The 25,203-nt window shown below is 54.0% G+C and overlaps 1 protein-coding gene across 1 annotated transcript in view; it reads right to left on the bottom strand.

The window, feature by feature from the left end:
* Positions 1-24,766, bottom strand: part of CPNE2 (copine 2) — a 55,816-nt gene extending 31,050 nt beyond the window's left edge. Inside the window, exons 1-4 of the mRNA XM_034940236.4 lie at positions 24,559-24,766; positions 6,186-6,400; positions 3,638-3,817; positions 1,564-1,638 (exon numbers count right to left, since the gene is read on the bottom strand). Coding sequence (XP_034796127.1) covers positions 1,564-1,638; positions 3,638-3,817; positions 6,186-6,365 — 435 coding nt within the window. The 5' untranslated portion in view covers positions 6,366-6,400; positions 24,559-24,766. The remainder of the gene's footprint in view (positions 1-1,563; positions 1,639-3,637; positions 3,818-6,185; positions 6,401-24,558) is intronic.
* Positions 24,767-25,203: the final 437 nt, after the last annotated feature.

The raw sequence follows: 25,203 nt of genomic DNA, 5'->3' as shown, positions 1-25,203 counted from the left end.
ACAGCCACTTCATTGTACAGCTAGGGAAACTGAGGCCCAGGGGAGAAACTGAGTCCTATCAGTTCACATTGGTCATCTGTCCTCCATGCATTCCCCATCAGCTATGGTCCCCTGACCCCAGCCCAGCCAGTGATGGCCTAGCTGGGCGACTTCGAGACTGCTGAGGCCCTCTGTAGGCCTCTCTCCCTCCCCTGCTGCCCACAGCAACACAAGTGAGCTGGGGCCTTTCGCTGGGGCCTCCTCTTCTCTCCTGCCTCTAGGATGGCCTCACCCAGCGCAAGGCATCCGGCCCTCTGGACCCACAGACAGAGGCCAGCCATGTTGCCCGTTCTCCCCTGCTGTCCTCCCACTGGGACTTGCTCAACAACCCTATAGGGTAGGTCCTATTATCACCCCCATTTCCCAGGGGACGGGATGGAGGCCTAGAGTGGAACTGCCAGAAATGCTGGGGTGAGGCATACCCAGCTGAGTGGGGTCTGTCTGAGATGGCTTCTAGGTGGAAGCTGCCTTGTGAAGGCATTCATTCATTCATTCATTCATTCAGAGATGGGGTTTCACTCTCTTGCCCAGGCTGGAGGGCAGTAGCATGATCATAACCCACTGCAGCCTCAAACTCCTGGCCTTAAGGGATCCTCCTGCCTTAGCCTTCCAAGGAGTAGTACTACAGGTGCAAGCCATGCACCTGGCCTGGGAAGGCATTTAGATGGGCCAGTTAGGAACCAAGAGGTTGGGGGAGGTTGTTTGGGAGGTGGTGATCCGTGGGGCAGGAACAGAGTAAGAGCCTGAGGTATGTTCAGGACATGCTAAGAATTCAGTTTGCTTTGAACGCAGGGCATTTAAGTGAAGGAGATTAAAAAAACACCAAGGCAGGAGAGCCAGGCAGGGTCTGAGGGGTCCTTCACAGCCTTGAACCGAAGGGTTGGTCAGGCAGTGGGGAGCCATGTGAGGTTCCAGGACAGGGGAGTAACACACGGGAACACACAAAGGCATGGCTTCTCCCTCCAGCCTGGCCAGCTCCCCAGGCATCACGTGGGGCTCAGAAGCCAGCCAGACAACCAGGGGACGATCTCGCTAGCTCAGCTGCCCGAGGGAACTTCCTCTCTGGGCCTCAGGGGTGGCCCTGGCTTCTGGGAGTCTTTGAGGACCAAGGAGCTCATCCCGGCGAAGGGCCTGTGCATCTCCAGCGGAATTACTGCGTATCGCGGCAGTCGTTGCGCATTGCCGGAATCATTGCGCATTGCCGGAATCATTGCGCGTCGCAGCCACAAGCAGGGCACTGATGGGCAGGGCACTTCTGAACGACCCCCAGGGGAGGGCAGGCAGGGGCCAGTGCAGGGAGGGGGCTGCTGGCAGGGCTCTGGAGGCCTCCCCAGCTTGTCAGCCCCCACTGCATCATTTGTGGAGCCAGCAGCCGGTTGCTAAGAGACCTGTTGCTAAGTTGTAAGTTGGGCCTTTTTACTCCAAACAAAGCTGGTGATTATCTGCCAGGGAAGCGGCCCATTGATGGGGGAGGGTGTGGGATGGCGGTGGAGGGGGTGCGGAGAGCCGGGAGGGGACTGGTACCGTAATCAAGCCCTTGCCCGCAGGCTTGTCATTCAGCAGCAGCAGAGGCCTAGTGATCTTCTTGCTGGAGACGATCTAGGGGAGAGAGGAGAAAGGGCGCTCAGTGAGGAAGTGGGGGAAGCCCGGGAAGGAAAAATCCTCCACCGGCACCGCTTGGCAGGGCTGCACCCCGCCCTGGCTGGCTGGTGACCCGCCTGAGCATCATCATCACCCTGGGAGGTGGACAGCAGCCAATCTGGGCAGTGAGGAGCCTGAGGCCCAGAGAGGGTAAGAGACCTGCCTGAGGTCTCCCGCTGCAGTTGGACTCCCACTGCCTGGTCTGCCCCTAGGAAAAGGCATTTTGGAGACAACTGTGGGAGGTTAGCCCCCTAACTCCCTCCTCCAGAGGCATTCCACAGACCCCACCTGCCTCAGGATATGATCTCTGATGGACAGAGTCAAGCTCAGATTCTATGTATTTTCCTTTTGAGACAGGTCTCGATCACGGCTCACTGCAGCCTCAACCTCCTGGGCTCAAGCGATCCTCCCACCTCAGCCTCCTGGGTAGCTGGGACTACAGGCTTGCACCACCACGCCTGGCTTTTTTTTTTTTTTTTTTTTTTTGGTAGAGACAAGGGCTCATTATGTTGCCCAGGCTGGTCTCAAACTCCAGGCTCAAGCGATCTTCCCGCCTTGGCCTCCCAAAGTGCTGGGATTACAGGCATGAGCTATAGAGCCCGGCCAATTCTTTCTATCTATTTTTATTGGTTTGAATAGGTAATACACTCAAACAGGGTGCAATAATCAAAACAACATAGAGAGGAAAAGTGGGCCACATTGCAAAGTCACCCTCCCACCTGTGTCTGCCCACTGCACTCAGGGGCCAGCATGGTTCGTGCTTCCTGGGTGCAGTGCGAGCGTCGTCCTGTGCAGCGGGGAGCACACATCAGTATGATCTAGTCCTGCTCCTGTGGGGCTAGTTCTTCTCCCCAGACCCACACACCTGCTCTGTGCCCTGGGGACTGTGCCACCTGGCTCTTTTGCCCTCTGGCTTTCAGAGGTTCAGCCAGTTGGGGGGATGGGCAGGAGACGGGAGAGCAGGTGGCGTGAGAGGTGGGGGCCCCCGTTTGATGGGAGCTTCTCCATTACTCTGTCTTCTGCCTCAGTTGCAGTCCAGAGGCCTCCCTCTATGGGCCACAGGTCTCACCAGGCCCTGGCAATGCCACTTCCTCACCCTGCCTTCCTTCCAGGTGAAGGTGGTCAGCTTTCCTCTGGGGCCAAGCCCTGGACTGGTTTCCCCATCCCTTGTCAGTTCCCTGCCCTGTCCACAAGCCCTTAAGCTCTCTTCTCAGTTATACCACAGGGTAGGGACCCTGACTACTGTACCCTGCTTCTTACACAAAAAGTAGACATCACAACCATGGCAGTCCCTTGCTTTCTGCATGGTCACCATCTCCTGGAAGGCTCCGGGCATTTCAGTCTCCACTAGGACCCCTCAAAGCATTTTCCATTTCATTCCCTCATCAACCGTGTAGGCTGGGCAGAGCAGTCATCATAATCCCCAAGGAAAATGTGGGGAAACTGAGGCCCAGAGGGGGATGGGAGCTTATCCAAGGGCATACAGCCATAAGGAATGATTGAGACTTGTGTCAGGGGCACCTAGCCCCGCTTGCTCCCGGCCTCCAGGAGCTTACCAAGGACTGAGATGGATGGGGAAGTGTGGCCCAGAGAGGGAAAGGAAGTTTCTCAAGGTCACACAGTGAGTCTGCCACAAAGCGGGACTACTGTGGGCGTCTTGGTTGCTGGTCAGATGCTCCTACCCTCAGAGGTCAAGACCACACCTGATTACATCTAACAATCGGAATCCCTGGCCACCTGGGGCCCCAGATCCTGAGAGGCATTCTGTTTGGCTGCCTCTCCAGATGGGAGCTCTTCAGCCCGGCCTTGAACCCGCCAAGACTGTTCCCCACTCTGCATCTGCACTTTGGGACCCACCCAGGAAGATGGGGCTAGGGAAAGACAGCACGAGAAGAGACTTTTTGAGGGGTTGCCCGGTCTTTGGGCCCCTGCTCCCACCCAGGAGGGCCCAGCTCACCGTGCCCAGGCTACAGGAGAACTGGCCCAGGAAGTCATGCTCGTCCAGCCGCATACTGGACTTGTCCTGGTCAAAGAGCGCGAACTTGAGCTTCTGTACCTCCTCGAAGTGGTAGTCAAGCACGAACTTCTTGGAGAAGGCGGGGTTGAGGTTGTTGATCGCGGTTTCTGTCCTGTCGTACTAGCAGAGGGGCAGGAAAATGGAAGTCAGAGTCAAGGCAGCTGGTCCAAGACCTCGCAGGCTGCTGGAAATCATTCTGCTAACTTGTACAATGCCTACTCTGTGCCAGGCTCTTGTGGTCATCGTCAGTGACTCACTATCCCCAGCTCACAGACAAGGACACTGAAGCACAGAGAGGTTAAGTGACTTCCCCAGGGCTGGACAGCTTGTGGAGCAGGGCCGAGATTCGAAACCGAGGTCTGACTCTACTACCCACACTCTTAATTCTTTGGCCCTGGCTCCCTACCCAGGTGCCAGGGTAAGAGCTCAGGCCCTGCCCCTGCCTGGGTAAGAGATGGGGGACAAGGCCCTTTCCCCATCTGGGCCTCCGTTTCCACCTCTGTAAAGGGAAAGGATTTGACTACTTGTGGTTTTCACTTTTTATTTTGGGAAAACCCTTTTTCAAACCATGTTTTACATGGAAACTGAGAGAGGAAACAGAAAGCAGGGAGGATTCTTCGGGGGAGGTGGGGTCAGGGACTCCCCACTGGAGCGCGGGGAGATGTTTGTATCTTGTATAGAATCCTGACACTGTGCAGCCCAACACCCCACCTACTGTGGATACCAAAGCCTGGCTGAGGACAGGGCCTTGTACTGTGGGTCAGTGGTGGCACTGGGACAGGAAACCCGCCTCCTGGCCTCTGGATGCTGACGCCCCAAACCGCGGAGTCTGGGTGACAGTCTATTTTGGGGCCCAGGCTGTGTTGACTTTTCCTCCCACCCAGTCCATTTCCAAGGGCTGGAGCAGCAGGGACGGAGGAGGTCTTGGCCCTGGGCTATTTTTAGCCAGGGTGGCTGGCCTGGGTGGGGGCAGAGGTTGTCAGGGAGGGTGGGGGGTTGTGCCATGAGTCGGGGGGATACCACTCCCTGGGGGCACTCAGGGGTTCTAGAGACGTGGTGGAAGGGAACTGTGCCCCCAGACATGCCTCTCACAGGCCTGTGGCTCCCCCAGGAGTCCTCAGCTGGCCCCATGTCCCACCTCCCACTTACAGTTGTACCATCAACACGCTGGGTGACACAAAAAAGTCCCTACCCACTCTGGGGCCCCTGTTTCCCCCTCTGTAAAGTGGGTCAACAATCCCACACTGTTTTCTTGGCATCACAAGAAGGAGCCAACATCCATGGGAACTCTTTGTAAACCACAGTATGTTCAGGTGAACTCCCACCGTGGCCTAGTTAAATATCTATTAAAAAATACACACATATTTTGGGAAATATACATGCATCTAAAGCCATCTGGAAGGCTGGATACCAAACTGTTAACAGTGGTTCTCTATGACAGGTGGGTTCCTAACAATTTTGATTTCCTCCTTTGGGTTTATCTGGATTCTCTACATTTGCTCCAACAGTTTCCTTTTGCAAAAGCAAAGCAACTTTTAAAACCTGAAGGTCTGAACAGCTTAGGTTTCTCAACGTCCTTCCTCAAGCTGCAACTCTTTCCAACCTTCAAGCCAAAGTCTTCCAGCTCAGAAGTCCCTGCCTGGGGCACCATTAATATCCCCAGATCTGGGGCCTTCCAAGGGAGTCAGCAGAAAAAATATATATAATAATTTCACAGATGAGGAGACAGGTTCAGAAAGGGACAGCCACTTGCTTAAGGCCACACAGCAGGGAGTAGCATCACTGGGCCTTGGACCAGCTCCCAAAGCCTGAGCTCACTGTTTCTCTGTTTCTTACTGACCATGTGTTCATTTAGAAAGGTTATTTAAAAGCGGAAGCAAACATTTCATAAAACTATAAAATGTTGACTATATATAACAATGTATAACAAGATGGGGCGTGGTGGTTCATGCCTGTAATCCCAGCACTTTGGGAAGTGGAGGCAGGTGGATTGCTTGAGGTCAGGAGTTCAGGACCAGCCTCGCCAACATGGCAAAAACCCATGTCTCTACTAAAAATACAAAAATTAGCTGGGCATGGTGGTGCACACCTGTAGCCCCAGCTACTCGGGAGGCTGAGGCAGGAGAATTGCTTGAGCCTGGGAGGCAGAGGTTGCAGTGAGCTGAGATCTCACCACTGCACTCCAGCCTGGGGGACAGAGAGATTCTGTCTCAAAAAAAAAAAAAAAAGATATCAAATAATCACTATAAATCATATAAATATAAATCTATAGATTTTAATTGTAATAATTTAAACACAAAGTAATATTTTAAATATATTTAAAATAAAATTTCATTTTAAGAGTAACAATTTACCAAGTAATCCCCTGCCACCAGCCCACACTCCAACTACTTCTATCAGAGTTCCTGGATCCCAGTCCTGGGAGACTCCCCCTCCCCAGCAGCCTAGCCACCCCCTTACCCACCGCAGACACACGGAAGAGCCTCACCTCGATCCATCTGCCATTGTTCTCTGTAAAGAGGACACAGAAGGGGTCGGACTTGGAGGTAACATCCCGGTCCAGTAGGTTCTGGCCACTCACTGACAGCTCCACCTTGCACACGCAATACTGGGGGCCCATGGGGGCTGCCCCCGCTGCTGGGGCACCCCCACTGGGTATGTGGGCCATGGGAGCCGGTGGCGGTGGCAGGAGTTCCTGGCAGTCTAGGGGAACAGGAGTGAGGGTCAGAGAGTGGACAGACACCTGCTATGCTGCCCCACCATAGGGAGGCATTACCACCTGGCCTTTAAGAGGTGAGTGGAGAGATGGAAGGCAAATTGAGGCGGCTTGTCAAATAACATGGGCAAAGGTTTGGAGAAAGAAGAATGCAAGGAAATGCATGAAAAGGGAGTCTCAGCTGAGCACAGTGGCTCACGCCTATAATCTCAGCACTTGGGGAGGTCAAGTGCCTGGAAGCCCGGAGTTCAAGACCAGCCTGGCAACAAGGAGGATCCTGTCTCTGCAAAAAATATTTAAAAATCAGCCAGACATGGTGGTGCGTGCCTGTGGTCCCAGCTACTTGGGAGGCTGAGGCAGGAGGATTGCTTGAGGCCAGTAGTTCAAGGTTGCAGTGAGCCGTGATTGCACGTCTCTGCACTCCAGCCTAGGCGACAGAATGATACCATCTCAAAAAAAAAAAAAAAAAAAGAAAAGAAAAGAAAAAAGAGTCTCTGTCTCTGGTAGCTGTGTTAAATTTGTCTTTGAAGTTTTTCTCTGCTGTGGTCGGTCTTCACCTGTAAGGATGCACAGCTCCTTGTGTGTTGCCCCGTCACATGAGCAACAAATCACAGTGGACATGGGTGTCTCAGATACTAATTGTTCCAGGAAAACCTGGGCTTCTCCTGAGCAACTAGCATGTTGGCATCTTGTGGCCACAGTGGAGCTGACAACTGCTCAGGCTTCTCTCCTTCCTACTTTGGCCACTAGGAAGCTCACTTCTGGTAACGTCAGAGGCGTTTAAACCATAGCAACTCCATCTTGAATAGGAACTGGGTAAAATAAGGCTGAAACCTACTGGGCTGCATTCCTAGATGGTTAGGCATTCTGGGTCACAGGATGAGATAGGAGGTCAGCACAAGATACAGGGCATAAAGACCTTGCTGATAAAACAGGCTGCAGTAAAGAAGCCAGCACCAAAACCAAGACGGCCATGAGAGTGACCTCTGGTCGTCCTCACTGCTACACTTCCACCAGCGCCATGACAGTTTACAAATGCCATGGCAACATCAGGAAGTGACCCTATATGTTCTAAAAAGGGGAGGCATGAATAATCTGCCACTTGTTTAGTATATCATCAAGAAATAACCATAAACATGGGCAACCAGCAGCCCTTGGGGCCGCTCTGTCTATGGAGTAGCCATTCTTTTATTCCTTTACTTTCTTTTTTTTTTTTTTTGAGGCGGAGTCTGGCTCTGTCACCCAGGCTGAAGTGCAGTGGCATGATGTCAGCTCACTGCAACCTCCGCCTCCTGGGTTCAAGCAATTCTTCTGCCTCAGCCTCCCGAGTAACTGGGACTACAGGCACCCACGACCACGCAAGGGTAATTTTTGTATTTTTAGTAGAGACGAGGTTTCACCACATTGACCAGGCTGGTCTCAAACTCCCGACCTCAGGTGAGCCACCCACCTGGGTCTCCCAAATGTGCTGGGATTACAGGCATGAGCCACTGCGCCTGGCTATTCCTTTACTTTCTTAATAAACTTGCTTTCACTTTATGGACTCGTCCTGAATTTCTTCTTGCACAAGATCCAAGAACCCTCTCTTGGGGTCTGGATCGGGACCCCTTTCCTATAACAGTAACATTAAAAATTCACCCTTGTTCATTGTCTATCACCTTCACCCTGTATCTCTAGCTCATACACAATGACTGGTGCACAGGAAGCATCCAGTATATACTTGCTGAATGAAAAAAGGATGAGTGTATAAATGAATGAATGGACAAACCCTCCATATGCCTCAGATCCTGCCAGCATTGGTCCTTATCTTCAACACACAATTTACCCTTTCACTCATATAAAATTTCCCAAAATTCTGTGCCCTGGGCCTCAAGTATCCTCCTCCAGTCAAGGTTAATTACTGACATGTGATCAGTCGAAGGAGTTCTGTTTTCCTTTGAGTGCAAGGTGTTAGTGAGACTGGAGCAACCCATCTCAAGGGGTGGAGGGGGACCTAGGTCACACCCATCACAGGCCCAGCAGACAAGTCCTCTGGCTTTCTCTGCCTCAGTTTCCCATCTGCCCATGAGACATCAGGACACAGCCCTTTGAGCCTCCTGTGGTCAGGTCTCATTTCCACTGGCATGTGTGCATTTAACACTGGCCCTGTCATCCCAGTGGTTGAACCTAGCCCCTAAACACCTACCCAACAATGGCCAGGTTCCAACTCCCTAATACTTTGTCCTCCTGAGGCTAAGTGGTTTACTGACCCTGAACTTCTCCAGTGGAGGGAGGTAAGTGGGGGTGGTGGGTGGGCCCCCTCTGGGAACACAAATCCAAGTCACTGTGCTTGTGAGCACTAATTGAGCATGTCACCTGAACAATGTCACTAATCTTCACTCAGTCTTACGAGGCAAGTATAGTAATATAATTTTCCAGAGGAGGAAACTGAGGCTTTCATTCACTCTAGAGGGTGTACTGAGCATCTATTAGGTCCCAAGAACTGTCCCAGTGCTGGGAATGCTACAGTAAGAAGACTGCTCTCGGCTGAGCATGGTGGGCTCATGCCTGTAATCCCAGCACTTTGGGAGGCCCAGGCAGGTGGATCACTTGAGCTCAGGAGTTCAAGACCAGCCTGGCCAACATGGTGAAACCCCATCTCTACTAAAAGTACAAAAATTAGCCAGCATGGTGGCGTGCACCTGTAGTCCCAGCTACTCGGGAGACTGAGGCAGGAGAATTGCTTGAACCCAGGAGGTGGAGGTTGCTGTGAGCTGAGATCGCGCCACTGCACTCCAGCCTGGGCAACAGACCAAGACACTGTCTCAAAAAAAAAAAAAATGAGGGAGCAGGGAGAGTGGCCAGGACCTGCAGGAGCTGTGGGCTCTGATAGGGTGTCTGAGTTTCATTCTGAGAGCAATGGAAAGTCTTAGAAGCAGAGAACTGACATTATCTGATTTGCGTTTTTAAAAGCTTACTCGGCCCCTTGTGGGGAGAAGGGGTTGTCAAGCTAAGGAGAGGTAGCAGAGAGACCAGTGAGGAGGCAGCTGCTGTCCTCCAGGCAAGAAGGATCAAGCCACCATCACTATGCTGGGTCCACTCCTCCTCTCTTTCACCCAGGCCACGGCACACTCTGGAGCGCCAGCCTCTTGCTGGGCAGATGCAGTCCCCTGCAAGCCCCGGTCTGCAGGAGGCCAGGGTGAGAGTGGGGCTGGCAGCGGAGACCCCCCAGCTTCCCCTCCAGATCCAGTGCTCCCCGGACATGCCTGGCAGGGGAAAAAACTGGACAACGATGAAGCTGGTCCTCAGCCCCCTCCCTCCCAGCCTTTGTTCCTAGAACCTTGTTATAATCACACGAGCTCAGAGCGTCAGGACAGCACTACAATTTGCCTGCAGGATTTATTCTTGTCGTGTAAAAATCAGTTTCCACTGGAGGAGCTGGTGAACTGCGTTCACTCTTACTGTGTGCAGCTGGGCAGCTGTGCCAAGTTGGGGTGGGGTGGGGAAGGGGGCAGACAGGGATGTCCAAAACCTTGCTGTGTGGCTGAGAGCGCCTTCCCATGCCTGCAGGACAATTGCCCCCATTTTAGAGATGACGAAACTGAGGCCCAGAGAGTAAAAGTCACTTGCTTGAGGTTACAGGGCCAGGAAAAGGCAGAGACAGGGTGTGAATCAGGTCTCCCAGGCCAATGCTTGGCCTTTTGCCAGGGTGGGGAGATTGCTGAACATTGTGGGACCTAGGCAGGGACAGCCAGGACAACAGCCAGGCCAGGGGAGCCTGAGGCTAAGCGGGCAGGTTGTGATCAGGGCTGGGGAAGCCAAGGGCATTCCCCCATTTGAACATACACCCAGGATGGGCCCCAGAGTATCCAAGTTCACCAGTTCCTCTGAGTCACCCAGTCCACACCCCTGCATCTCCCACCATTGCTGGCGAGGTGGATTCTAGCTCACCTACCCCCTCCTCACTTCACAGGCCCCCTCTGTGACATGTTAGATGCCACCTGGGCCACCATCTCCTGCTGCCAAATCAGACACTTCTCTTCTCATTCTGACGGTGTCAGGCACACACGCCCAGATTCACGTGCTTCCTTGTCCATTTACACACGTGTGGTCACATATACACACATACACATACGCACCCAGACTGACAAATACAATGACAGATGCTCATATGAACACTCTGGGGTCACCTGTTTCTGTCCCCATCACTAACCTACCCCCACCCCTCTGCCTCATCCAAGCCCCATTATCTTGCCTTGATTACTATACCAGCCTCCTGCCTTTCCCTCCCTCCAGCCTGACTGAGGGCGTGGGCAGGAGGGACAGGTCACAGGGGCAGGGGGCGGTGGCTGGGCCAGGAGCCCCCAGCTCACTGCAACTCCACCTGGATCGGCTCAGGCCCTGGCTAGAGTGAGCGATGGGTGGGTGGGAAGGGAACTCCTCCCCGAGCCAGGGGCAGGTCCTCCCATCTCCAACTCACCCTCTGGCTGGAAGCTTCTGGATCCCCGAAACGGGGAGCACATGATGTCTGGAGTTGGGGCAGGCGGGGGGAAGAGTGGGTCCCTCTGCGCCAGCCCAGCAGCAGCCAGGCGTACTGGACCCTGAGGCCTGACGCAATGGAAAAAGAAACTACAGCTTAGGCTGGGCCAGGGGCCCCCTCCCCTCCTACCCCAGCAGGAGGGCAGGCAGGCAAGGTGTCATTAAGGGAGGGCTGGGCCTGCCATGCGCATCTGGGCACGATGGAAACACCCCTGGGGCAGCCCCCACCCCATTGGTAATTTGAGGTTTCAGGCTGGGGGATGGGATGGGGAGCCAGGGCCTGCTTAAAGCATGGTCCTGACTCCTGGCACAGATGGGCACAGCCCTTCTGGGGTGACCAGACCCCCCAGGCAAGGAGCTTGGAGAGGGGTTTATGAAACTAGTGGTCCCTTTTACAGATGGGTCAACTGAGGCAAAGAGAGGACAGGGCTTGGGAATTCCCAGGCACTGATTCATTGGTTCATTCAACAAATACTCCCTGAGCACCCTGGGGCTATGCAGTTAATAAAACACACAGGAGCCAGTGGTGGCTCACACCTGTAATCTCAGCACTTTGGGAGGCTGAGGTGGAAGAATGGCTTGGGCCCAGGAGTTTGGGGCTGCGGTGAGCTGTGATTGTGCCACTGCACTCCAACCTGGGTGATAGAGCAAAACCCTGTCTTAAAAGGAAAACAAAAAACAAAAAAAACGGACACATAGGATTCAGCCCTCACAGGGTCCACTGACCCCAGCGAGGAGGCATCTTGCCCTTAGGCAGAAGGACAGGCTTGGACATTGGTGCTGAGCCACAAGCCTAGAACATCACGGTTTTAGCCAGAAAACTAGGAATTCATCGTCCTTAATCTCCTTTTATCTTCACCTCCTATATGCCACCAGTGCTGCTGATTTCACCTTCAAGCTGCATTCAGCATCCGTCCTCTCCCCACTTCCACTATGTCAGCCCAGCTAGGCTCCCATCATCTCGTGCCCAGACACACCCTGACCCATAACAGGAATCTCTGATGCAAGCTCAGCTGCACTCTCTTTTCCACACCAGAGCCAGAGGGAGTCCTTAAACCTAGAAGTCAGATGCCACCATGGCTCTACCTTAAAGTCTTCCTGTGACCTCCTCATCCAGGTCACACAAACCCCAAATCGTGCCCAGGATGACAGGACCCTGCCTGACCTGTCCCCACTTCCTGCCACCCTCCCCCTTGCTCGCTTCCTTTGGCCCAGCTGCACTGGCCTCCCTTTGCTGTCAGGCTCTCTCCTGCCTCAGGGCCTTAGCACTTGCTGTTCCTTTTTCCAGGAATGCCTTTCTTCACAGGAAAGGTCTTACTTGTCAGCTTAATATCACATCCTCAGAGGCCTTCCCTGATCACCCAGGCTGATGTAATCTGTCTCCGCTCCATGCTGCTTCTTTCACAGATCACTGCAATGTACAATCGTTTTACATATCCATCTATGTGCCTGTGTCTGTCTGCCCCGTCCCTCAGGAGGACATCACCACTGTTTCCCCATCACCTATGGCCGTATCTGCATATGTGAGCACCTAATCAATGAGGAAGGTGGGGGCTCGCCAGGCAGGCTCCATCATCAGCAGCCCCAGAGCAATCATAGCCACCTCCCCCTGCACACATCACTTGAGAGAATCACAGGCAGCTTCTCAAACCCTAGGGTCTGAGAGGCCAGCAGGAGAGGGACTGTGTCCTACTTCACAGGGGTGGAAACTGAGGCCCAACAAGAGGCAGTGGTTTTTTTAAGCCAGGGAAGGATGGTGACTAGGCCCAGAGCCAAGGCTGCCATCACTCCATCCTTCCCACTTTGGCTCTGCCATTTAACTGCTGTGTGACCTCTGGCAAGTTCCTTCAACTCCCTATGTCTCAGTTTCTCCCTCTGTAAAATGGGAACAAGAGTGCCTTCCGGCCGGGCGTGGTGGCTCACACCTGTGATCCCAGCACTTTGGGAGGCCGAGGCAGGTGGGATAACCTGAGGTCAGGAGTTCGAGACCACCCTGGCCACCATGGTGGAACCCCATCTCTACTAAAAATACAAAAATTAGCTGGGCGTGGTGGTGTGTGCCCGTAATCCCAGCTACTCGGGAAGCTAAGGCAGGAGAATTGCTTGAACCCGGGAGGCGGAGGTTGCAATGAGCCTAGATCGCACCACTGCACTCCAGCCTGGGTGAGAGAGCAAGACCCCATCTCAAAACAAAAACAAAAACCAACAACCAAACAAGAGTGCTTTCCTAGGTGTTGTGAGGATTCAGTGAGGTAAAGCACTTGGAACAATAGGTAGCTTTTGCTATGATCAGTGATTCTTAATGGCTGTGAGGAGAAAGTAGCCCTGGCCCCACCACGATGTAGAACCCGGGAACCAGCTGTAGTGTAAAGGAGCTCACTGTGGGGGAGGAGCTGCTGGGCCGGCTGGGTGGGGGGACCTCCAACTTAGAAATGGGCGGAGAGGAGGGGACAGTGAGAGAGGCAGGCACAGGGAAGCAGATGGCCCAGGAGGAGGCCTGGTAACCCCGAAGGGTAGAAGAGCTGCTGGATGGTGAAGGGCAGGCCTGAGGTGGCCAGGGAGGCAGCCCCCATTCCAGAGGCTGGTGGAGAGGAGGAGCTGGGACCACAGTGGGATGTCCTGTCGTAAATTCTAGCGAGGGCACCGTGTGCTGTCAGAAAAGCACGTGCAACTTGATGTGCAGAAAAGGGAAAAACAGGCCAGGTGTGGCAGCCCATGCTTACGATCCTAACACTGGGAGGCTGAGGTGGGAGAACTGCCTGAGGCCAGGAGTTTGAGGCCAGCCTGGGGCAACACAGTGAGATCCTGTCTCTACAAAAATAAAAAATAAAAAAATTGGCCAGGTGTGGTGGTACACACCTGTAGCTACTAGGGAGCCTGAGGCAGGAAAATTACTTGAGCCTGCAAGGTCAAGGCTGCAGTGTGCTGATTGTGCCACTGCGCTCGAATCTGGGTGACAGAGTGAGATCCTGTCTCTCAAAACAAAAAAAGAAAGAAAAAAATAGATTCTCTGTTTTGCTGGTGGCAGTAACAAAGAAAGGGGCGTGGTTGCCTGGTCACAGTCAGTACCAGGCATTAGTTAGGAACCCATTCTGTGGGGTCTGAATCCCCAGCAATTCTTAATGTCTGGGGAAGAGGGGAAAGATAAAAAATTTGGGGGATGTGTAAAGTTAACAGTTTACATAAAGGGGGCGAGGTTAAAACTGATTGAGAGGGCCGGGCGTGGTGGCTCATACCTGTAATCCCAGCACTTGGGGAGGCTGAGGCGGGCGGATCACCCGAAGTCGGGAGCTCAAGACTAGCCTGGCCAACAAGGTGAAACCCCATCTCTACTAAAAATACAAAAATTAGCCAGGCATGGTGGTAGGTGCCTGTAATCCCAGCTACTTCGGAGGCTGAGGCAAAAGAATTGCTTGAACCTGGGAAGTGGAGGCTGCAATGAGCTGAGATCGTGCCACTGCACTCCAGCCTGGGCAACACAGGGAGACCCTCTCTCAAAAAAAAAAAGAAAGAAAGAAAGAAAGAAAAACAAAAAACTGATTGAGAAACACGGCTCTAGGCTCTCCCTCCAGGCTGGTGGACACAGCATAGGGAAGCCCAGAGAGACCATGGTAGTGATGGGGGACTAGGGAGTGAATTATGGGCTTGGATACACAACCCTCAAGGTCTTCGAGGTGGGGCCCACTCCTGGGTGCTGTGGCTTCTGGGACCCTCAGAGCCTCCAAGTCCTTCTGCACCCAGCATATCCTGTCAGTGGGGTCTCATCTCTGACAGCAGAGGCTCCTGTGGTGGCTCAGAGCTGTCACCACATGTGGTTTCCAGACGGGTCACCTATGCATCTCCCCGGAGCCTGCTAGAAATGCAGCACCAAGCGGGTGCGGTGGCTCACGCCTGCTATCCCCACACTTTGGGAGGCCGAGGTGGGTGGATCTCGAGCTCAGGAATTTGAGCCCAGCTGGGCAACATAGTGAGACCCTGTCTCTACAAAAAATGGCAAAAAAAAATTAGCTGGGCATGGTGGCATGTGCCTGTAGTCCCAGGTACTTGGGAGGCTGAGATGGGGGGAATCACCTAAGCCCGGGAAGTCAAGGCTGCAGTGAGCCGTGATCATGCCACTGCACTCCAGGCTGGGCAACAGAGTGAGACCCTGTCTCAAAAAAAAAAAAAGAAAAAGAAATGCAGCACGCTGGGCCCACCCAGACCTGCTCTAGCAGAAGGCCTAGAGCGGCGCCCGTAGGCCTGTGTTTTAACATGCTCTGCTGGTGGTTCTGATGTGGGCTAAGTATACACAAATCACAGGTTAGCTGAGTACGTGGGGCATCTTGTTCAAATACAGATTGTCATCCAGCAGGTCTGGGGAAGGGCCTAAAGTTCTGTGTTTCTAACAAGCTGCAGGTGATGCTGGGGCTGCCCCCCTGGAACCACACTTTGAGGCACGAGGCTACAGATCAGAAGTTGCAATGTGGCCACCCCATGGCTGACCACACCCCAGGGATGGCTCTAGCGTAGTTGGATTTGGCATAATGAGGCAGATGTCACACTTGGTCTCCATACAAGCCCTGCTGGCTTCACACACCGAGCTTCCAGCCAGGTCTCTGTAGACTTCTGAGTTTGCAACCTCTAGTCTGGATGAGAATGCTCTGTTAACCAGAACCCTCAGCTAACAAGACACCCATTCCCTACGGGCCCTGATGGCTGCTAAGTTTACTGAACTTTTGGGGGGTTGGAACGTATCTTGAATGCATCCAGGTCTAAATTGCCTCCTTCATCCCATTTCCCAGATGAGAAGATCCAGGAAGATAAATGGCAACGATATTAGTCCAGGTTTTCTGGAGAAACAGAACCAATAGGATATCTATGCAGACAGAGAAATGTATTTTAAAGAATTAGCTCGGCCGGGCGCGGTGGCTCACGCCTGTAATCCCAGCACTTTGGGAGGCCGAGGCGGGCGGATCACGAGGTCAGGAGATCGAGACCATCCTAGCTAACACGGTGAAACCCCGTCTCTACTAAAAATAGAAAAAATTAGCCGGGCGTGGTGGCGGGCGCCTGTAGACCCAGCTACTCGGGAGGCTGAGGCAGGAGAATGGCGTGAACCCAGGAGGCGGAGCTTGCAGTGAGCTGAGATCGGGCCACTGCACTCCAGCCTGGGCAAAAGAGCAAGACTCCGTCTCAAAAAAAAAAAAAAAAAAAAGAATTAGCTCATGCGATTGTCGGGGCTGGAAAGTCCAAAATCTGTAGGGCAAGCCAGAAGGCTGGAAACCCAGGCAGGGTTTCTATGCTGCAGTCTTGGGGCTGAATTCCGTCTTTGAGAAACCTTAGTCTTTGCCCTGAAGGCCTCTGATCAATTGAATGAGGGCCACACATAATGGAGGGTAAGCTGCTGGACTCAAAAGTCTACTGATTTAATGTTAATTGCATCTAAAAACTCCCTTTATTTGACCAAACAACTGGTCACCAAAGCCTTGCCAAGCTGACACATAAAATTAACCATCATAGCAATCTGTAGTTTCTAGGAGATCTGTCATGGGGCAGGAAAACAGGGTGTTAGGGCAGGAGCTCAGGGCTAGTCCTTCTTAAGTGTGGGAGCTCAGAGAGCCCACCCCCACCCTGTCAGCTGCAAGAGAAGGGTGAAGGTGGGTGTGGCCATGCTGATGGAGAGATAACCATAATAAAATGAGAATAATAATGCCTGTCCCAGGTCCTTGAAATTCTATAGCTTCACAACATCCCCAAATGAGGTGTTATCATCAGCACTCCCATTCTCCAGGTGAGTAAACCAAGGCTAGGAAGTTGAATCACTTACCCACATGGTTCTGGTCCTCTGGCTCCCAGCCCAATACCACTCTACCTATTGGGCCTCCACTAATGTGACTCTGGACAAGTCATTGGTCCTTCTGTGTCTCAGTTTAGTTTTCTCATCCAACACATGGAAATTACAAAATGCTTGACGCACTGCAGATACTGGCTCAAAATGAGAAAAACCTCTCCATGGCTTCCGGCTGTTCTCAGGACAACATCCAGGTTCCCTGATGAGGCTCTCAAAGTCCTCTCCCTCACACTTTTGGCTCTAGCTCTGCTGTTTGCCACACACAGTTTCAGCAAGTATTTTTCGTGCCTCCCTAATTCTGCATATGCTGTTCCATCTGCCTGGAATGCCCTTCCCCCTTCTTCACTTAGTGATTTCTTTCTTCAAACTCAGCTCAGTAAAACCAAATGCAGCCGGGCATGGTGACTCATGCCTGTAATCCCAGCACTTTTGGAGGCTGAGGTGGGCGGATCACTTGAGGTCAGGAGTTCGAGACCCAGCCAACATTGTGAAACCCCATCCCCACTAAAAACACAAAAACTAGGCAGGGCATGGTGGCTCACACCTGCAATCCCAGCACTTTGAGAGGCCGAGGCAGGTGGATCACAAGGTCAAGAGATCAAGACCATCCCGGCTAGCATGGTGAAACCCCATCTCTACTAAAAATACAAAAATTAGCTGGGCGTGGTGAGCGCGCCTCTAGTCCCAGCTATTCGGGAGGCTGAGGCAGGAGAATCACTTGAATCCAGGAGGCAGAGGTTGCAGTGAGCCGAGATCGCACCACTGCACTCCAGCCTGGCAACAGCAAAACTCCGTCTCAAAAAAAAAAAAAAAAAAAATCAAAAATTAGCCGGACATGGTGGCGGGTGCCTGTAATCCCAGCTACTCAGCAGGCTAAGGCAGGAGAATCACTTGAATGGGGGTGGGGTGTGGAAGTTGCAGCAAGCCGAGATCGCACCACTGCACTCCAGCCAGGGCGACAGAATGAAACTGTCTTAAAAAAAAATGCACTATGCACCCACCCCCACCCCCAGGACGGCCAAAATTTTAAAAAGCTGACCATACCACGTGTTGGCAATAATGCAGAGCAACTGGAACACACACAGGTTGCTAGAGGGAGTGGAAATTGGTGCAACCACTTAGGAGAAACATTAGTGCCCAACGAAAACACTCACGTATGTTCACCCAAAGATACACACAGGAATGTTCATGGCAGTGCTAATCCAAATAATCCCAACTGGAACTCCCCACCCAAACCCCCATGATTGGAAGAAGGGACACATAACTGGTGAATGAACACACAGCAGACCACATACAGCCAACCTGAAGGAAGAACACGGGTAGCAATAACACGGATGGGTCTCACACGTGCTGCATGAAGGGGGCCAGACAGAAAGGAGTATGTCATCCTATATGATTTCACTTAGGTGCCCTTAAACATGGACAAAACAAATCTACGCTGCTGGAAGTCAGGAGAGCGGTAGGACATGTGGATGGGTGTTACTGACCAGAAGGGGACACCGGGGGCTTTGGTGCTGGTCGTGTCTGTTTCTGAACTGGGTTCTGGTGACCCAGATATGTTGGTTTGTGAACAGTCATTGACTGGTCCATGTAGAATGTCTGCTCTATTTCATGTTACACTTCAATGTGGTAAAACAAAAAACACCAAAACCAACAATCCAGGGACTCCTCTACAAAGCCCTTCCTGTTTCCCTGGTCCTTGAGAGGGAATCACTTACAATATCAGCATACTGTAACCATTGGCTTAGAAGCGTCGCCCTCACTGGAGCTTAAAGATGGAACCAAACCCTGTTTCCATTTCGTTGCTCCCAACACCCAGAGGCAAGAATGGAAGCTCGACACAAGTTTGTTGAAAATGAGGAAGAGTGAAAAGGTGAGAGGAAGAGGAACCATAACATCTTGGAATTGTAGAGGCCCGGGACTAGAGGTTCACAGAATTCCAGAATTTGGGAATTCTGGGATTTCAGAGTCATGAGTTCTTTGAGTCTCAGAGCTAAAAGACTTTAGAGTTTATCTGGCCCCACTTTCCAGCCACACAGGAACCCTGGCCACAGCCTGGCTGCCCCAACATCCTGCATCCTGGTTCCGGTGGGCAGGGTCCAGCCACAAGCCTTATTCTCTGGGGCCCTTGCCGCATGCCCATCGCTGCACCAGCTCCTGCCAGGCGACAGACAGCCCCCGGGGAGCAGGCTGGCACTCCTGACCAGGTGGGGGCGGCACCTTGACACAAATCACTTCTGCACCGAGGCTACGGCACCGGCTGCTGCGCTCCAAAGACACCACACTCCAACAGGCAGCCAGGCCATTACGGGGATAAATATAGATGCAGACAGCATGGCGAGGAGGCTGCAGCAGGGGTTGGCCCTGAGGCCCCCCTGGGGACCCCCAGCTTCCACCAGACCACATTCAGAGGGAGGTCATTCTCTGTAGTGCCCGCTTAATCACTAAGCTCTGGCTCTTAGGGGAGGTGGCTTCCCTTGGGGCATCCCCACCCCCACCCTCCCAGGCCCCAGGTTCAGCTCAGCCTGCACTGGAAGGTTTGTGTCACTTATAGGGGCTGACCTAGCAGGCTGAGAGGCAGCCTCCACTGTACTCCCTGTGAGTCTAGGGACTGGGTTCTGTCCTCTCCTGCCACTCCTCCCTCCTGGGCCTCAGCTCCTTCCCCTCCGGCCTCCCAAGAAGCTCCACATGGGGATAGGCACGGAGTGCTGTGGCTCTCTGGAGACTCTGAGTACTTAGGGGACCTTGGGAGTGGATCTGGCCAGGCTCAGAGGGCAGGGGACTCCCATGGAGAAGGGAATGGGGAAAGTTGTATGTCTTAGAGGAGGTGGATTTGCCTAGGACTGAAAGACTGGGGGCTGGGGAGGTAGAGGATGTGAGGTCCCCTGGGTGGGACATCACCTGCTGCCACTGCCTGCCCACCCAAGGGACTGAGGTGTGCTGGAGAAAGTCACCCATTCCCTATGCAACCTGGGCCATGTGTCCTAACCTCTCTAGCCTCAGTTTCTTCATACAGGAAATGGAGCTGCTGCTAACTAGAGCTGTCCCCACTACTTTCTTCATGATGTTCTTAAGGCAGCAGTGAAAAGCTTGTAAACTGAAGAGGGTTGTGCACAGATGTAATCCCTCTTTCACTTGTGACTTTGGGTCTCCACCTTCCAGGAGGGCTTCCCTCACCATGCAGCCATCCATTTGGTCGTTCAACAGATGTTTCTTAAGCAGTTCCTCTGGACCAGGGACTTTGCTGTGTGCTGGAGGGGTAACCATGATCAAGACACACTCGGGCTCTGGGCATAGGAGTTCGGGATGGAGTTGGGGGGACAGAGAGGTGAGCAAATGACAAGGGCAGGAAATCTCAGATAGTGGAAAATGTCATAAAGAGAATAAAGCAGGGTGAAGTGATTGTGATAGGGCAGTGTGGAGGAGGCCGCATTTGAGCTAGGATGTTAATAGACCAGGAGCCCCAGGAGAGCAAGGCATTGGTCTCTCTCATTCATGGCTGTATCCCAGCCATAGCTGGTGCCCAGCAGGTACTCAGTGAATATTTTTGAATGAATGAATGAATGGGCTCCTGAACCAAGCTAGGCATGTCCCCACCACAGGGCCTTTGCATGTGCTGTTTTCTCTACCTGTTCCCCAGCATGTGCAAAGGCCCTGTGGTGTGGACATGCCTAGTGTGGTTCAGAAGCCCATTCTCCCTACAACTCTACTGTATCCCTGCAGGCTTTTGTGTCTTATCAGGAGCTGAGGATATTTGGCCTGCCTGATGTGCCCTGGCTGTCCCCTCTCTAAAACACAGGAGGGAGTATGCCCAACTCCCAGCAGACAACTCCTGCAATCCCTCTCTCCTTTGGTTGGACCCCAAGTCTTTTTTTTTTTTTTTTTTGAGACACGGTCTCACTGTTTCACCCAGGTTGGAGTACAGTGGCACAATCATGGCTCACTGCAGCCTCGACCTCCTGGGCTCAAGCAATCCTCCCACCTCAGTCTCCCAAGTAGTTGGGACTATAGGCACGCACCACAACACCCAGCTAATTTTGTTTATTTTTTATTTTGGTAAAGACGGGTTTTTGCCATGTTGCCCAGGCTGGTCTTGAACTCCTGGGCTCAAGTGGTCTGCCTATCTTGGCCTCCCTCAGTACTGGGATTACAGGTGTGAGCCACCACGCCCGGCTCTCCCATCAGTCTTTCAGAGACATGCCCAACCTGAGAAAAGTTTATTGTAAGAGTGCAGTGAATGCTGGGAGCTGAGCTACTGGGTTTCAAACTCTGGTTGGCCATGGGCTAGTTGAGCACCACACACTGGATGGCTTAGATTCTCTCACAGTTCTGTAGGCTACAAGTTTGAAATCTAGCTGTCAGCAAGGCCATGCTCCTTCCAGCACTCAGCATGGTAAGCCAGAGATCCCTCCAGAGACTCAAGAGGGCAAGCTCGTAATTCTCCCAGGATCCATCACTCAACATCACAGACTCATTTAACAGGAGGCTGCAAAGAGGGGCAGGTGCAGTCATTCCTCACACAAGGATTTACTGAGCACCTACAATGTACCAGGCACTGTTCTAAGTGCTGGGACATGGCCCTAAACAAGACGGACACTGTTTGCTCTTGCCTTTTTGTGGATCTGACACCCTTTGGGGAGGGAGGCAGATAAGCTGGTGCACCAATGAGTAAAGAAGATGGTTTTAAAGAGTGGCAAATGCCCCAAGAAAAATACAACCAGGAGATGCAGCAGTGAGGAGGGATGGTGACACAATCTCACTAGTCAGTCTCATTGCAGACCTCAGAGCAAGTGTGGCCAGATAAGTAAGAAATGTTCCATGGTCGGGCACAGTGGCTCATGCCTATAATCCCAGCACTTTGGGAGACCGAGGTGGGTGGATCACCTGAGGCCAGGAGTTCAAGGCCAGCCTAACCAACATAGCAAAACCCCGTCTCTACTAGAAATACAAAAATTAGCTAGGTGTGCGCCTGTGATCCCAGTTACTTGGGAGGCTAAGGCACGAGAATCACCTGAACCTGGGAGGTGGAGGTTGCAGGGAGCTGAGATCACACCAGTGCACTCCAGCCTGTGTGACAGAGCAAGATCCTGTCTCAAAAAATAAATAAATAAAAAATAAAAAAAGGAAGAAAGAAAGAAATATTCCAGGGTATGGAACAGCAGTCTTCTTGACTCTGCCATGGGAGTGACAGCCGAGGTGCAGTGGCCCAAAGAGGGCAGAAGACATTGGGATGGGAGCCAGGAGGCGCCTCTAACCTGGGCTCTGTCCTCAGGCACTGTGGGACCCCTACGTCCTCCCTTCTGGACAGGGAGGTGGGGAGATATGTGATTGTGGACTTTTCTAGATGCTGCCTGCCAAGATCACAGGGTGACCTGGCATCCCAGCTCCCACAGAGCCCACACCACCGTGTCTGGCAGGGTTGGGGGAGATCCCACCTCCACTCCCTAAGGCCATATTCTACAAGGGGGAAGGAGCTGGGTCCTCAAGGTGTTTTGCTCCTGATTCGGTAGTCCCAGTGCCATCTATGAATAAGGGTCAGGGGAGGGGAGAGGGAGAGAGACCTCCATCAGGCTGGGGGCACCCTGACCCTGAGCTGAGGGCTTCTCAGATCGGGGACCGTGCCTGGCGATGATGCCTCCTGCTCTGACAGGAGGGAGAAAATTACTAGAGAATGCTCTTTTGTTTTCTGTTCACTCCTTAGAGCCCTGTGAGGCCAGCCAGATGTGGGGAAATGGGGACACCTGGATGAGACCTACCACCTCTCCTGGTCTTCTTTCACCCCAGGCCCCTGCCCCTAGAACAGCCCAGAAGTCCTGACGGGAGGGGGAGGAGCAAGCTGGCCTGAGACAACCCCACAAAGGATCCTGGATACAGTCACCCACATCAGGCTTCTTAATATTCCCATGGATAATGACAATGACAGTTAACCAGGCACTCACCACGTACCAATAAGTGCTGGCACCCGAGTCCTTGCAATCTAATTTAATCCTACCTTTGCAGAAATACACAATTACCTGAAAAGAATATGAAGGTGTATAGATATAAAAACTGAGGACTGGGAGGAGGACCAGATGGGGTCCAGTACTTACTGTTTTACAGACATAGAAACCGAGGCTACATTCTCAGCCATCTTCTTCCCTTATGCCCCAGTTTTTAATTCTCATGACATTCCAGAGGGAGTGTCCGTTGGAACACCACCAGAGACACCACACTTGCCACTCATGAAGTGCTCCCTACTTGCAGAACGTCTGCTCCCTGTTCCCCAGTTCCAGCCTCCCAGCCGCCCTACTGTAAGCTGGATCATGTCACAGTTTGCCTCATTTTACAGACAGAAAACCCCCCAAGTCCAAGGGGTGACAAGGCACGCAGACAGGAAGTGACGGCCGCGAAACGAACCCAAGCGTCCACATCCTTCGTCCCTGGTTCTTTCCATGGAGAAACCTGCCTGGGTGACCCCTTCCAATCCAGCTGGCTGGGGCGGTCCTGGAGCTCACCTGGACCTATGCCAGGGGGAATGCCATAAAACCACGCCTTCATGCTATGTCCATTCTCCAGGAGTCAGGCCCCGGAACATCAGCCCATTTTACAGATGGTGACCCAGAGGGCCACAGGGGCGGAGAGTCTGGGCCAAGTTCCCTGTTGGTCATAGGTGGGGTTCAGACCCAGGTCTCCCAGGCCTCCCCATCAGGGCAGGCTGCAGCTGCCAGGGATTACAATCTGCGCACACCGCCTGTTTCCTGAAAACCATGGGCTCCCTGCAGTCCGGGAAGCTGTGGATGCCCAAGGGGCAGAAAAAACCACCCACCCTTTGATGACAGCACACACCTCTAAGGGAGCAAAAAACTAAGGCAGACAAAAAAAAGGGCGTTTTGTCTGGAAGATCATTCTTCCAGACCCCTTGTCCCTTCCCCCAGTACATATGGGGCAGGGGATTCAGATGCAAGATGAACACCCTATTAGCTACCAGAGCCAGCAGCATCTGTGACCTTGTGCAAATCACAATCCCCTTTGAAGCAGCCCCTTCCCCATAGGAGAGCTTCTTGAACTGGGGGGGATGTGGAGCGAGGCTGGGGGAGGGGGTGGGAAGAGCAGGGAAGAGGGGTGTAAGACCCCTCTATTTTCAGAGGAGCATCGCTGTGAGAAACGGGGAATAAGAGAGGGCCTTGTTCGCCCGCTCTCTCCATGCCCACCCCCACACCCCCTTTAAACACACAGGTGCCAGACAGCTTTTTCGCAAAAACTAGTTTGCAAACACACTCCGACTTCTGGGAAGCTGCCCAGCTCCACTCCCCCTCTGCGCTCCCAGTACCGGGGCTGGGAGCCGGCCCTCCGGCAGTTGCCTGGGGCAGGGGGTGGGTGTTGAGGTGTGGGAGGAGGGCAGAGGGGCGCGGAGAGGAGCCAGCGCCCGCCAAGAGCCAGGGCGACCTCACGCCTTCAGCAGCTGCGGCAGCGGTGGGTCTCCACCTCCCGTACGCCCTCCAAGCCCCTCGGGGCGGGTGGAAGGGTCCCCAAAGCAGCTGGGCTCGGACCCCCGAGGGCGCCCCCCTCCCCAGGGACCCCGCCCGCCCTTCCCCACAGTCCGGGCGCCGGCGGGGCGCCCCCGCGTGGCCGGGTCGGAGCTGAGTCACCGAAGCGCCGGAGTCCGGGTTCGCGCTGGCGGCGGGGGCTAGAGCGCCGCAGCCCCCCGAGGCGGAACCCGGCTTCCTTCGGACCCGCAGCTGGATCCAGGAGCCCAGCCCCAAGGCCGAAGTTGGGCACTCAACGCCAAGCTGCCCCGCCTGCCCGGGCCCCACTCACCGCAGGTCCCGCGGGCGCCACCGCCCTCACCGCACGGCTGCCGCTGCCCGCGCTCCGAGCCGCCCGGGCATCCCCGGGAGCTGCTCCTGCTCGGCCGGGCCCGCGGGCGCGGGACAGGCTCAGGGCGCTGCCCGCGCGGCCACGGCCCGCTCGCGTGCGCTCCCAGCCGCTCGGGGTCCGGTCCTCCTCCCGGGCCAGGCGGGCGGGCGGCGGCGGCGGCGGCGGCGGCGGCGGCTCGGGCTCCTCCCTCCGGCCGAGGAGGGGAGTGGGGAGGGAAGTGGGAGGCGAGGCGGGAGCTTCCTGGAGGGGCGCGCGCTCTCCCACGGGAGGAGCGGGGGCGCTGTCCCGCCCGCAGTCCGCCGCTCCCAGCCCGCGCCCGGCGCGCCCCGGCACTCGGGGCGCCTGGCACCGAGGGGGCCCGAACGTTCGGGCCGAACGCGAGGGTCCGAAGGTTCCAGGCTGGGACTCAGGTGGCTGAGGATCGGAACAACGCGGCTTCGCGCCATCCCCAGGCCTGCTTTGCCCGAGCCTCTGGCACCTCCGAGTTCCGAGCGCTGTGCGCTCAGGGCCACCGACGCGGGAACAGAGGGGTGGCCTCAGCCCGGGCCTGCGGGGCCCCAGGGCCGCTTGGAGCCCCAGCGCCGA

This window comes from Pan paniscus, chromosome 18, assembly GCF_029289425.2.
Source record: "Pan paniscus chromosome 18, NHGRI_mPanPan1-v2.0_pri, whole genome shotgun sequence".
In the NCBI taxonomy this organism is placed as follows: domain Eukaryota; kingdom Metazoa; phylum Chordata; class Mammalia; order Primates; family Hominidae; genus Pan; species Pan paniscus.
The sequence above is the reverse complement of the archived record's forward strand: the minus strand, read 5'-3'. Positions and strand labels throughout refer to the sequence as shown.